This window comes from Coffea eugenioides, chromosome 7 (genome assembly GCF_003713205.1).
Source record: "Coffea eugenioides isolate CCC68of chromosome 7, Ceug_1.0, whole genome shotgun sequence".
NCBI classification, from domain to species: Eukaryota; Viridiplantae; Streptophyta; class Magnoliopsida; order Gentianales; family Rubiaceae; genus Coffea; species Coffea eugenioides.
The window spans coordinates 33,387,789-33,400,591 of record NC_040041.1 but is presented as its reverse complement, the minus strand read 5'-3'; the positions used below and the strand labels follow the sequence as shown (position 1 = coordinate 33,400,591).

At 40.8% G+C, this 12,803-nt stretch overlaps 1 protein-coding gene across 1 annotated transcript; it reads right to left on the bottom strand.

Annotated features, from left to right (window-relative positions):
* Positions 1 to 582: 582 nt before the first annotated feature.
* LOC113777263 lies at positions 583 to 7,814 on the bottom strand. The gene is made up of 7 exons (XM_027322297.1): positions 6,840 to 7,814; positions 6,217 to 6,735; positions 6,034 to 6,153; positions 4,792 to 5,668; positions 4,096 to 4,660; positions 3,899 to 3,959; positions 583 to 1,653 (listed from the first exon to the last, which is right to left on the bottom strand). The coding sequence occupies exons 1-7, from the start codon at positions 7,812 to 7,814 to the stop codon at positions 583 to 585; spliced, it is 4,188 nt and encodes a 1,395-aa protein (XP_027178098.1).
* Positions 7,815 to 12,803: the final 4,989 nt, after the last annotated feature.

Sequence of the window (12,803 nt, the reverse complement as noted above, 5' to 3'; positions counted from 1 at the left end):
CACAGCTCCAGAACTACTCACTCATAGATATCACCACTTTTTGATGCGAGAGTCGACACTTATAGTGAAGACTTCCGGTTACTGAGTGACGACACTAGCGGAGTATAGCCAATGTTATTCTCAATAAAGTACCAAAATAGCAACACTCAAAGATCATGGCCAACGTCATCTCCTAAACATGGAGGACCAAGGTCAACAAGGGACCAATCCACACACCAGTGCCAGCAAAATATTTACATTGTCTAAACAAGTTAACCCTGCACCAAGTCATTAAACTCAAAATATTCACCAGGACAGCATGCTCTTACTTACCATCGAAACTCAATTTATAGAGTAAACTACACCTAGCAATAGAAAAGTGAGCTACCAAAATATTCATCAAGATAACAGCAAGGGAAAAACACCCAAAAAGAACACAGGAACAACACCTAAACTGAAAACAAAGGAAAAACACCCAAAAATCGAAAACTGGAAATACTAGCACCCAAACTAACCCCCCCACACCTAAGTCACACATTGCCCTTAATGTGATAATGTAACAGCAAAAGGAAGGAGAAGGGCAATGGTACTTCCCTGAAGTCGTCAAAACAGGGGTGGATCGGTCGCGAACTGAGGAGCAATTCCCGCATGTTGCATAAATGCAGCCAGATTCTGCGCCATGCTATGCAAGTTGATGCCAATGTGGGTCACGCGAGTCTCCAGTCTCTCAACTGTATTCCGGAGTTGGAGCCAGTCATCGGCCGTGGGGGTGGGAGGGGACGGAGAGGAGGTAGACGGGCCGGGATCGCCGCCATCCGTGGAAGCTCGGGCAAAGGATGACCGAGGGGGAGGGCGTAGCGGCCCCTGGGGAACAACCTCCCACCCGTCATCGCCCTCCCGAACCAGACCCATTTTCTCTAAACACGGAATGTCCAAGGGCTCCATGTGACAGGCTATATGCAAATCATGGTTAGAAATATCAAATACATGCAAATTAATAGTCAAGTGAGTAATGTATGACCCAATAATCAAAGGGCGCTTCTTTTTAGGCAAAATAGACTTAAACTGAGAAGCGAGCCAGCATCCAAGGTTAGCTTTAATATTGTTATGCATGCACCAAATAAAGAAAAATTCGGGTTTAGACAAAATGTCCGAACTATCTCGCCTACCCGAAAAATTATAAGCCAAGAAATGGTGGATATAGCGAGACGCCGGGTCTTTCAGATAAGAACCCTTAGATAGACGAGGGTCATAATTATCCCTGTCCATGGACATCTCCTCCCAAATATGGCGATAGCGAGAGAAAAAGAGCTGGACATAGTCACATGCATTTTCGGCATACTCACAAGACTCAGCATAGGCTGGATCAATAAAACCAATGGCCAAATTGAAGTCAGTTATGGAATGGTGGAACTCATGACCCATTAAACGAAAGCGGATGACATTAGGGGTAGAAACTGTGTAACCAGTAGGGAGGTCGAACTCAAATGTGGCATAGAACTCCCTAACTAACTCAACAAAGACCGGGCGGTCAGTAATACGAGAATAGGGAAGCCACCCAATGGCCTCAATCAACTGGTCAAAACCAACTCGAATAATTAGAAGGTCCAAGGTGGCGGCATCTCGATAATGATAGGGAATAATCTGCCGTTCACAAGCAGCAGCATATCTCCGCTTGTCAGGTCAGATATATGCAGGGTCAGATATATGGACGCCTTTTTGCCTTCCAAGGCGAGCCCTCCTCCCAGAGGAAGAAGGGTCGTACAAGGGGTCAGAGGCGGGAATGGAATGTTGGGGTAGGGGAGGCTGTAAGTGTCTAGGTGTCCTAGACCTAGAAGCAGATTGTGGCCGTACCATGGTAACTAACAGGCAACCCAATCAATAAAACGCATAATCGATGCACCCATAGGCTATAAAAAGAATACCTCAACAAGACAGCAAGTTCAACCAATAACTAGTGGTGGCCCCAATTAAGGCAAAAGCAGAATAAAATCAGCCTAACAATCTTACTAGATATACCCAATCAGAATAAGCAGAGCAAATGGCACAATAGCCCCCAAACAAGGCAAATAGAGGCAACTACTTCAACAGACAAATGCAAACGGTACCTTCATATCCCAAGTCAACAAATGAACGCAAAAAAGTACCTACAATATTAGGACACAATCGCACTAATGCACCAAAACAACCACTCAAACAAACTAAGAGCGATGCTAGTGTCTACTCAAAACAACAAATCGCAACAATTGGACACAATTCCAGCCAAAATCTCAACAACTGTCTCCAATTGGACAGTCAATTACTCAATTCAACCTGCTAAAAGTAGCAAATGACCCAAGAAATTGGCAATTTCTGCAACCACAGTTCAAAATACGAACAACCACCGAATTACAAGGTTATTAGCTCGCAATCAGACAGGCAACCACATAAAATCAACGAATGTATTCAAAACACTCCAACCAGTACCACTGATGTAGGCACAAGGAAAAATTAAATCAAATAACCAACTCAAATATGATTCCCACAGATGAAAGGCAAAATCCAATGAAAGCTCAACAATGTAGTCGATATCAGAAAGTACCCCCATACGAAGCAGCAAATAAACATAATTGCACCTTTAAAATTAAACTTCGAAAATGCCCAAATCACTTCCTGCTTTCATCCATCACGAAACCCACGAAAAATGTTCAAAAAGCTAGCAATTGAACAGCCAGAAAAACACTAATCGAAGGGAAAATTGAAATACCTCCACCTGTCAGGTTTGACAGGTGGTGATGGCGAACAGCGAACGATAGTGGCGCGGCTGCGAAGAGACGAACGGCAGCTGCGGCTAGAGAGACGATGGTGGTGCGCGAGGGAGAGGCGGCGGTGAGCTGGAGAGAGGCGCGGCTGAGGCCGCGCGGCTGCAGAGATGCGGCAGGGCGTAGGGGGGGAAGATGAGAGGAAGTGGACAGGGGAACAGCGGCGGTCGCGGCAGCTCCTGGTGGCGCGCGAGGGAGAGGCGGCAGCGAGCTGGAGAGAGTAGCAACGGCGCGGGCTGGTGGCGGAGGTCGTGGAGCGTGGGCAGGTGGCGGCGCACAGCTGGTCAGCGAAAGGGGAGATGGGCTGCGCTCAAGCTAGGCGTGAGCGATTTGGGGGCTGTGGCGGCGTGGGGTGGAGTTGCGAGGGAGATGGTGGAGGATGAGCGGAGGAAAAGAAGCAAAAGAGGAAAACAGGGGGAGCGGCGGAGAAGAAGAAGAAAAGGAAAGGAAGGACGAAAAGAAGAAAAAAGAGAAGGAAAGAAAAGAAAGAAAGAAAGAAAAAAAGAAATAGTTTTTTTTTTCAAAACCTTGTTTCTTCATTTTTCCGAATTTGTATTTCAAAATTCTGAATTTTTTAAAAGAAAACAAAAACTTAAGGTTTAAAAAGAAAATTTTTTGAAAATTTTTTTATTTTTTTTGAGGGTTTAAAAAGAAAATAATCTTTTCCTTTTTCTTTTAATGATAGTAATAATAATAATAATAATAAATAATTCTTTTTTTTTTTTGAATTCGTGTTTTGGGTCGTCAAACACCACGTGGGCATGCAAAGATTACAAAACATCCTCTGACCTCAGGAGGCACAAACAGCGCGTTGGCATGCCAAGATTGGTAGACATCCTCTGACCTTAGGAGGCACAAACACCGCGTGGGCACACCAAGATTTCACTTCCTAGTCACAGTGGAGGAAATATTAATATTGATACTACCCAACGGGGAAACAACAAAACGAAAGAAATGAACAACTAAAAACAATAAAATCAATATTCGGGTTGCCTCCCAAAAGAGCGCATTTCTTTAGTGTTTTTGGCTAGACATAGCCCATAATTTGTTGAAACTAAGCAAATCGGGTCCTCCAAATGTATCGTCTCCACCCGTTCAACTGGACCCCCTCATAATACGGCTTGAAACGATGACCATTCACCACAAATTTCTTCTCCATCTTTAAACTCTGGATCTCCACTGTACCATAATCAAAGACATTAGTTACAACGAAGGGATCGATCCAACGAGACCATAACTTACCTGGAAATAACTTCAATTTCGAGTGGTACAGTAGAACTTTTGCCCACATTCAAACGTCTTCCTAGAGACCTACTGGTCATGAAATATCTTATTTTTCTCCTTATAAATCACAGCATTCTCGTAGGCTTCGTTGCGAATTTCCTCCAATTCTTGTAATTGCAACTTTCTTTGAATTCCGCCCTCCTCAATATCCATATTGCATTGTTTGACCGTCCAAAATGCTCTATGCTCGAACTCGACGGGGATGTGACATGGCTTCCCAAATACCAAATGATAAGAGGACATGCCGATTGGCATCTTGTACGCCGTTCTATATGCCCATAAGGCATCTTTAAGTCTCATACTCCAATCCTTCCTATCGGGTTGAACCATCTTCTCCAAAATCGACTTCATCTCTTGGTTCGATGCTTCCATCTGACCATTTGTTTGAGAATGATAGAATGTAGACACCTTATGTAAGACGCCATACCTCCTGAAAAGTGCCCCAATCGTCTTGTTGTATAAATGGTTACCCCGATCACTCACCATCGCTCGCAGCATCCCAAAGCGGACAAAAATGTTAGATTTGACAAATTCTGCAACTACCTTAGAATCATTAGTACGGGTGGGCTTTACTTCCACCCATTTCGAAACATAATCTACGACAAGCAATATATATAGAAAACCATAAGACGAAGGAAAAGACCCATAAAGTCAATACCCCAAATATCAAAAATTTCAACAAAAATCATTGGGGTTTGGGTCATCTGATTCCTACGAGAAATATTACCTACTCTTTGACATTTATCACAGGATTTACAAAATGAGTAGGCATCCTTGAAGAGGGTCGACCAATAAAAACCACTTTCCAGAGTCTTACGAGCCGTCCTCTTTGGTCCAAAGTGACCTCCACACGCAAAAGAGTAACAATAAGTTAAAATAGACTGGAATTCATTTTCACTTACACATCTACGAATGATTTGGTCGGCACCACGCTTCCAGAGGTAAAGGTCATCCCAGATGTAAGACTTTGCATCACTCCTTAACTTGTCCCTCTTTGCCTTAGGCCATCTTGCAGGAAACTTGTCGGTGACTAGAAAATTAACAATATCCGCATACCAAGGCAAAGATAAATTAACAGAAAATAAATGCTCATCAGGGAATATTTCTCTTAGTGGGAGGTCGTCCTCGGTGACTTGTACCTGACTCAAGTGATCTACTATCAAATTTTTCGCTCCTTTCTTGTCTCTGATCTCCAGGTCAAACTCTTGTAGCAACAGTATCCATCTTATAAGTCGCGGTTTTGCCTCTTTCTTGGTCAACAGATACCACAATGCTGCATGATCAGAGAAAATAATAACTTTAGCACCTAGCAAATAAGACCTGAATTTCTCTAAAGCAAACACTACCGCCAAGAACTCTTTTTCAGTGGTGGAATAGTTTAATTGAGCTCCGTTCAAGACTCGAGATGCGTAGTATATAGCATGGGCTGCCCTTCCTACTCTTTGACCCAGCACTGCGCCTACTGCATAGTCGCTGGCGTTGCACATGATCTTGAATGGTAGGTTCCAGTCGGGCGGTTGAATAATGGGTGAAGAGATCAATAGCTCCTTTAACCTATCAAACGCCTTCTTACATGCTTCATCGAACTCGAAGGGCACCTCTTTCTGTGAAAGTTGGAACAGGGGCGCTCCAATGTTCGAAAAATCTTTGATAAATCTTCTGTAGAAACCTGCGTGACCTAAGAAAGAACGCACTTTCCGCACACTCGCAGGGTAAGGTAAAGTAGATATAACATCTATTTTTGCTTTATCAACCTCAATACCCCTAGACGACACCACATGATCCAAAACTATCTTGTACTCGATCATAAATTGACATTTTTTCCAATTGAGTACAAGATTAGTTTCTATACATCTAACCAAAATTAATTTCAGGTTATCTATACAGTTATCAAAACTTTTCCCATGCACATTGAAATCATCCATAAAAACCTCAATAATCTTCTCAACATACTCCGAAAGATACTTACCATACAGTATTGGAAGGTAGCAGGTGCATTGTATAACCCAAATGGCATTCTTCGGTATACAAATATTTCAAAAGGGCACGTGAAGGTTATCTTCTCCTGGTCCTCAAGTGCGATAGCAATCTGGAAATAACCTGAAAATTTATCCAAAAAACAATAGTAAGCTCGACCTGCTAATCACTCTACCATCTGATCAATGAAAGGAAGGGGAAAATCATCCATTTTCATGACGGCGTTCAACTTCCTATAATCTATGCACTGCCGCCACCCCGTGGGCTTTCGAACTGGTACGAGGTCACCCTCTTGATTTGACTCCACCGTCACCCCTGCCTTCTTCGGGACCACCTGTACCGGACTCACCCAAGAGCTATCTGATATTGCAAAGATTATGCTCACATCCAGCAGTTTCAATATCTCTTTCTTCGCTACCTCCATCATGAGAGGATTTAGTCTCCTTTGAGCCTGCCGAATAGGTTTAGCACATTCTTCGAGTCGAATCCGATGCATACATGCCGCTGGGCTAATTCCCTTGATGTCGGCGATGGTCCATCCTATTGCCTGCTTATAATCCCTCAAAACCTGAATCAATTTGTTTTCTTGGACTTTTGATAAATTGGCGGAGATAATCACTGGGAGTGTCTCCCCCTCACCCAAGTACGCATACTTTAGGTGTTTCGGCAACGGTTTCAACTCTAAGACAGGCGCCTGCACCACATATGGAAGTAGCCTTTGGTGAGGTTCAAGTATAAAAATGGGTGCGAGATCATACCTTATTTTTGTGGTTGCAATGTTTGCAACGCTCCAATCACACGTTTAAGTTCTTCACTCAACTCTACTCCAGACGTCATCTCTGACTCGAAGTGCCTGGTCAAGGCAACTTCCAACTCATTCCTGCCTTCAATTTTAAAAACCTCCTGTACCGCAGGGTCAATAACATTTACAGAGAAAACGAAACTAACATTTGAATTTGACGGATATTTCATGATTTCAAAAATGTTAAAATGAACAATATCACCATCAAATTTCATGGACAGGGTACCCTTATTAATATCAATTTTTGTTCGGGTTGTGCTAAAAAAGGGTCTACCTAACAATAAAGGTGATGGGTTATGGGAGTGTTCATCATCCATATCAAGCACGTAAAAATTAGCAGGGAAAACCAATTCATTAATTTTCACTAAAACATCCTCAATCAACCCGTCAGGGTATACATTGGTTCGGTCAGCCAGTTGGATTATTATCCCAGTCTCTTTTAAAGGACTTAAATTCAAAGAAGCATATATAGACTTGGACATCACATTAATCGAAGCTCCTAGGTCCAACATGGCCTTCCTAATCATGGTATTACCTACCCTACAGGGAATGGTAAACATACTCGGATCCCCGTATTTCGGTGGAAACTTCCTTTGTAAGATCGCTGACACGTTTTCCTCCACCACCACTCGCTCATCTCCTTTCAATCGCCTTCGATTGACACACAAGTCTCTCAAAAACTTTGCATATTGAGGTACTTGCTTGATCGCATCTAGTAGAGGAATGTTGATCTCTACCTTGCGAAAGATCTCCAGAACCTCTTTCTCCTTGTCCTGCTTCTTTGATTTTTCTAACCTGCTAGAAAAGGGAGATGGATTAGTCCTAACTGCAATGATTGGATCCGAGGTTACCTTTGAATTTTTGGTGTCTCTGCCCTTCTCTTCCAACTCTTTCTCAATTCGTTCCTCGTCCTTGTCCTTAGGAATCACCGGGTCGGATCCTTGGATTTCCTTCCCGCTCCTTAGGGTCATCGCCTTTACGTTTTTCGGGTTCACTTCAGGCTGAGACGGCAATTTACCTTGGACTTAGGACTCCAAACGGTTAATTGTTGTAGCCATTTGACTCATCTGTATTTCGGAGTCCGTCCTTTGCTGATTTTACGTGGTGGTTGCTATCAGTTGTTTCATCATCTCCTCCAAAAATGGACTAGAGCTCGGTGGCGGAGGTGGTCAGGGTTGGTACTGCTGCTGGTACCCTTGTTGTCGATTTGGCACGAAATTAGTCTGTCTATTCCCTCCATAGCTGAGGTTGGGGTGGTCTCTCCAACCAGGATTGTAGGTGCTTGAATAAGGGTCGTATTGCTTTCTTGGCGCGGGTGCGTGGCCAGCCATGCTCACTTGCTCTGTATTTTCTTCTTGAACTAGTAGGCACATCTCTGTAGAATGACCCAAAGCAGCACATACCCCACACACTTTGGCTTGTAAGGCACTTCCCACAGCTAACTATCGCACGAAGGATGTCAATTCAGAAATTTGTTGTTAGATGGAGGATGTTTCCACCTCATTCACCTTACGTGTCGGGACATCCTCCCTAATACCAAACTGCTGCGAATTTTCAGCCATCCCCTCTATCAACTCCCATTCTGCCCGAGGAGTTTTGGTCACTAACGCCCCTCCACTTGCAGCAATGATTATACTCATGTCTCTGAAAAGTAGCCCCTCATAGAAATATTAGATGAGCAGTTACTCACTTATCTGATGCTGAGGGCATTTGATACACAGTTTCTTAAACCTCTCCCAGTACTCATAGAGGGACTCGCCTGGGTGTTGTTTGATGCCGTATATCTCCTTCCTTAGACTTGCAGCTCGAGACGCAGGGAAATATTTGTTTAAGAATTTCTTCTTCAACTGGTCCCATGTGGTGATACTACCTAGTGGTAGGTAGTACAGCCAGTCTTTCGCGGAATCTTTCAAAGAGAAGGGGAAGACCCTCATCTTTATCTGCTCTTCTGTAATTCTCGGGGGTTTCATGCTGTTGCATACTACATCAAACTCTTGCAGGTGTTCATACGGTTTCTCACCTGGTAAACCATGAAAATATGGTAAGAGATGAATCAGGCCAGATTTTAGCTCAAAAGATATGTTATTATTTAAACTTGAAAAAGTAATGTACAAAGGTTGCTGATTTAAATTAGGCGCAACCAACTCCCTTAGTGTTTGTGCATTTGCCATAGTGACTTTCTCTTGATCCGAGTCACTCGAAGTGTCACCAAACGAATCTGCTGGTTCAACTTCTGGATCAGGTCTCTGAGATGCGGCACTGGAGTGCTCCTCTCTGAGCTGTCTAGTTTCTTTCCTCGTTCTACGTGCGATCTTCTCTACTTCAAGATGAAAAATTAATTCGCTTGTACGAGAAAAACGAGGCATAAACTAAAAAAGTATCAGAAAATTAGAACAAAATTAAAATTAAAAAGAAACAAATAATTGACGCCAATCCCCCGCAACGGCGCCAAAAATTGAGAGGGTGTCGAGCCTGTGCAATAATAATAATAAAAACCTAAATACCACTAAAAGCAGTCAATAATTAATCTTAGGTACTGGAGCAGGGACTCTAGGTGTGCAATGGGTTACTTGATTCACCCTATTCCTAAATAGTTTGCTTAATCCGATATATTAGAATTAATTAGTTGACAAAAATTACTAAAGAGTAGGCAGTGACAAGTAGGGTCGTCTCTTCAGGGACTGGGGATATTTGTCTCTTTTAAATTCCAATTGGTAAGGGGGGATTTCACCGGAATGAAACTAAAAATAATTAAACAATTCAACTAAAAATAAATAGTTAACTAGCACGAATATAGCAGGAATTCAATCAATAATAGATAAATTCTAGCCAAGGATACAACTACTCAAACACAGTCCATTTATCCGATCATTGATGCAAGAGAGGTTCACTTAATTTATTAATAGGCTAGTTATAGTTGCCGATGAACTCTAACGACTAATTTTTTCTTAATTTATTGATAACCAAGGTACGACCATTGATCACCCCTAACCAGAAAATACTCCTAAGTACGACCGTAGGAATTAATTTTTCAATTGCATTAATAACTAGAAAAACCTAACCCTAATTAAAAACACGCTACGAGAGTTATTTAAATTAGATTGCACGTTCCCCTAATGTGTAAACACACCAGTTGCCACTAATATTAATCAATCAAACAATTATGGATTTAATTGACTAAATTGGCACGAGATTAATAAATCACATTGAACATCGGGCCCTTGACATCCAATTAATAAAATAATCCCATGAGAATTCAAGCAGACAATGTGCAAATATTAATAAATTGAGGAACGCGTAAAAACTAATTAGATCTCACAGATTTTCGGGACTGCACCGTCGAGTTGACCCTTGACTAGATGGAAGGCTTAGCCACGCCGCATAATTAAATCTCCACGCAAATTAATTGATTGCGAAGGCATCAAATTTTTCACTAGAAAGCAAGAAATAAGGGATGTTTTTCCCGTTGGGGAATATTGTCAAACAGTTGGCGTGTGCTTGACAAAGGGAAAAGAAAAGAAAAGAGAAAAAAAACTAAAACTATCCTAAAAGCTCAGCATAAGAGCCGCCTATACGTCCGTTTCTCTTTTAAAGCCAAAGATGACTAATGCCTCTTATCCCGTGGTCCCTACCAAAATTGAAAGCAAAAGAGGAATACAAGGGATGTGGCTATTAGTCAGCCAGGAGCAAAATACAAAGGCAATCCGTCTCCTTCCCTCTTGTGGGCCACCTTGATGGAGTTTTGCAGAAGATCCCCACTTGTGAAGTAATTTGCTTCAGAAAGTCCCTCCTTTTTGTAGTTTTCTGCTCCAAGCCCTGAAATTAATTCCAGATACCAAATATAAGTAGATATCAGCAATTAACACCATATTTGACAGGGACAAAAGGGAAAATTAATAATAAAATTACTAACAAATGATACCCTATCAGGAAGGCAAAGTATTATGCTGGAGAGGAAATAATTTTGTAACTCAAATATCACAACTCTCTCGATAACAAAAGTTGAACTCAAGTCTTTAAATAGACACATAAAACCATAACACCTATTCCAATACTAATATCTAAACACAACTCAACTATATTTTCTAAATCAATTTTAACGCAAATTCTAATCTAGTTACCAAATAACAAATCAGCTTGGTTTAATTTTTTTGTCAACAATTTTTTAATGCGTCTTTGAACTATTTTATTCATATTACTTGAAAGAATGGATGTATTTATTTTTTTAATGCGTGTTATTCACAATTCTAATGATTCCCAAGTTTCAACAAAATAGTATTTATTTACATGTTTGTATGCACTAATAGAAATAATCTAACGAGTATTTGGCTACATCGCTTAGTAGAGTAAATTATTGAACCAATTGAAAGACATTAAGTCGAAACCATCCATGTTTTGAATAGTTGTATAATTTGCATTAAAACTTGTATAAATTCTGCAATTTGCAGAGATATGTCTCCATTGAATTGAGTTGAGGAAATTCAGTTTTCTGAAAACAAAAAAGTTGCATAGAACTTGTGATCACGAAGAGTCATGCGTCATGCGTGATTCACCTATTAAAATTTCTCTAGCATCTTCCAAATATTTGTTCAATTTCTACTGCTGACTTTATCTTTAATTTTTTAGCCTCCTTACAAATTTCATACGCAATTATACAATTCAATTATTATTATCGACTTTATCTTCAATTTTTTTTTAAACTTCCCTATATTTCAATTGGTATCAAAATTCTCAATTTTGTAAAATCAGAACCAACCATTGTGACAAATTGGTATAGCAAGTTTTATAAAAATCATAACCCACCTAATTTAATGGGCCAAGTTCGCTGTTGCTTTTGGAGTTCAACTAGAAATCCTAACTTTAAAGGGATTTCTGGACAAGACTTCATGAATAATAGCATGAAACCCAGGCATGCCCTCCTCATTGTCATGAGCACCTCTTTGTCTCTGTCAAACTCTGAATCAGGCACATCCATTGTCATAATAATATCATAGCTTCCGTGTTTGAACTTTGAACCATCTGTTGAAGCAGAAGGCAAGCTCTCCAGTGCATGATTTGGCTCAGGGGCACTAATGGTGGTAGCTGTGATTGAGAAAGTTATTATAGAAGAAACTAATGACTTTTTGGGATGTAGTGAAAGTATTGGCACCAAAAATCAAAGCGTTTCCTAGCCTTCTTCATGCCACTTCCAACAGATTCTTTTGGAGCATTATTGAAGTTGGCTTCTTCCCTGCTTCTTTACCTGAAGACTTCTGTATAGAAACCATATTCCATTCCTGTAACTTCTTGTGGATTTCTATCCTTGCCTTTCCCATCAACATATCTCAAATTTCTGACTGTGATGATTCCCTTAAACTTTTTAGGTTGGTTATCAAACATAATGACTTGCTCTGCTCCAAACCTACCCATTTGGCTTTTATAAGAACTTTCGCGTCCACTGTCCATTCTCAATTTTCTAAAATCACAACTACTTTTATTCATATCTTCCATATCGCCATTAAAACAGCAATTATTCATGATCTTTTTCTCTTAGTACCGTTCAATATTCACACAGTAACATGAGACAACATATATAGCGCCATTCCAGTCGCACAATTTTATTCCTACCTTCTGTTTATATTCAGCCCATCAAACAGATACTATATGTTACAATGTACTTATTGTTACTATGATCCCTTAAAACCATCTGGAGAGCTCACGGGAGGCAGCAATTGCCTTTTGTTTTTCAGAATATTAGCAACATACATCCTAGTTCACTGCTATTAGTGTAGAACACATATGCATAGGCAAGGAATTGCCTTAATCAGTTGAATCGTGCAAAATACGTGATGCACAAGATATGGATACTGTTTCTTCTTTCTTTCTTTTTATTTAATCTTGTTATATTGGTAGGGTAAGAGGTAGTGCTTTGCCTAAATAACCACAAGATCTCTTCTAATAACCTCACATTTTTAGTAATT

Coding starts and splice junctions, on each gene's coding strand:
- LOC113777263 (XM_027322297.1), bottom strand. CDS start 7,814: ATGACCCTAAGGAGCGGGAAGGAAATCCAAGGATCCGACCCGGTGATT. Junction 6,736..6,839: donor TGAGTGAAGAACTTAAACGT/GTGATTGGAGCG, acceptor TATGTGGTGCAG/GCGCCTGTCTTAGAGTTGAA. Junction 6,154..6,216: donor TTCCTTTCATTGATCAGATG/GTAGAGTGATTA, acceptor GGTTATTTCCAG/ATTGCTATCGCACTTGAGGA.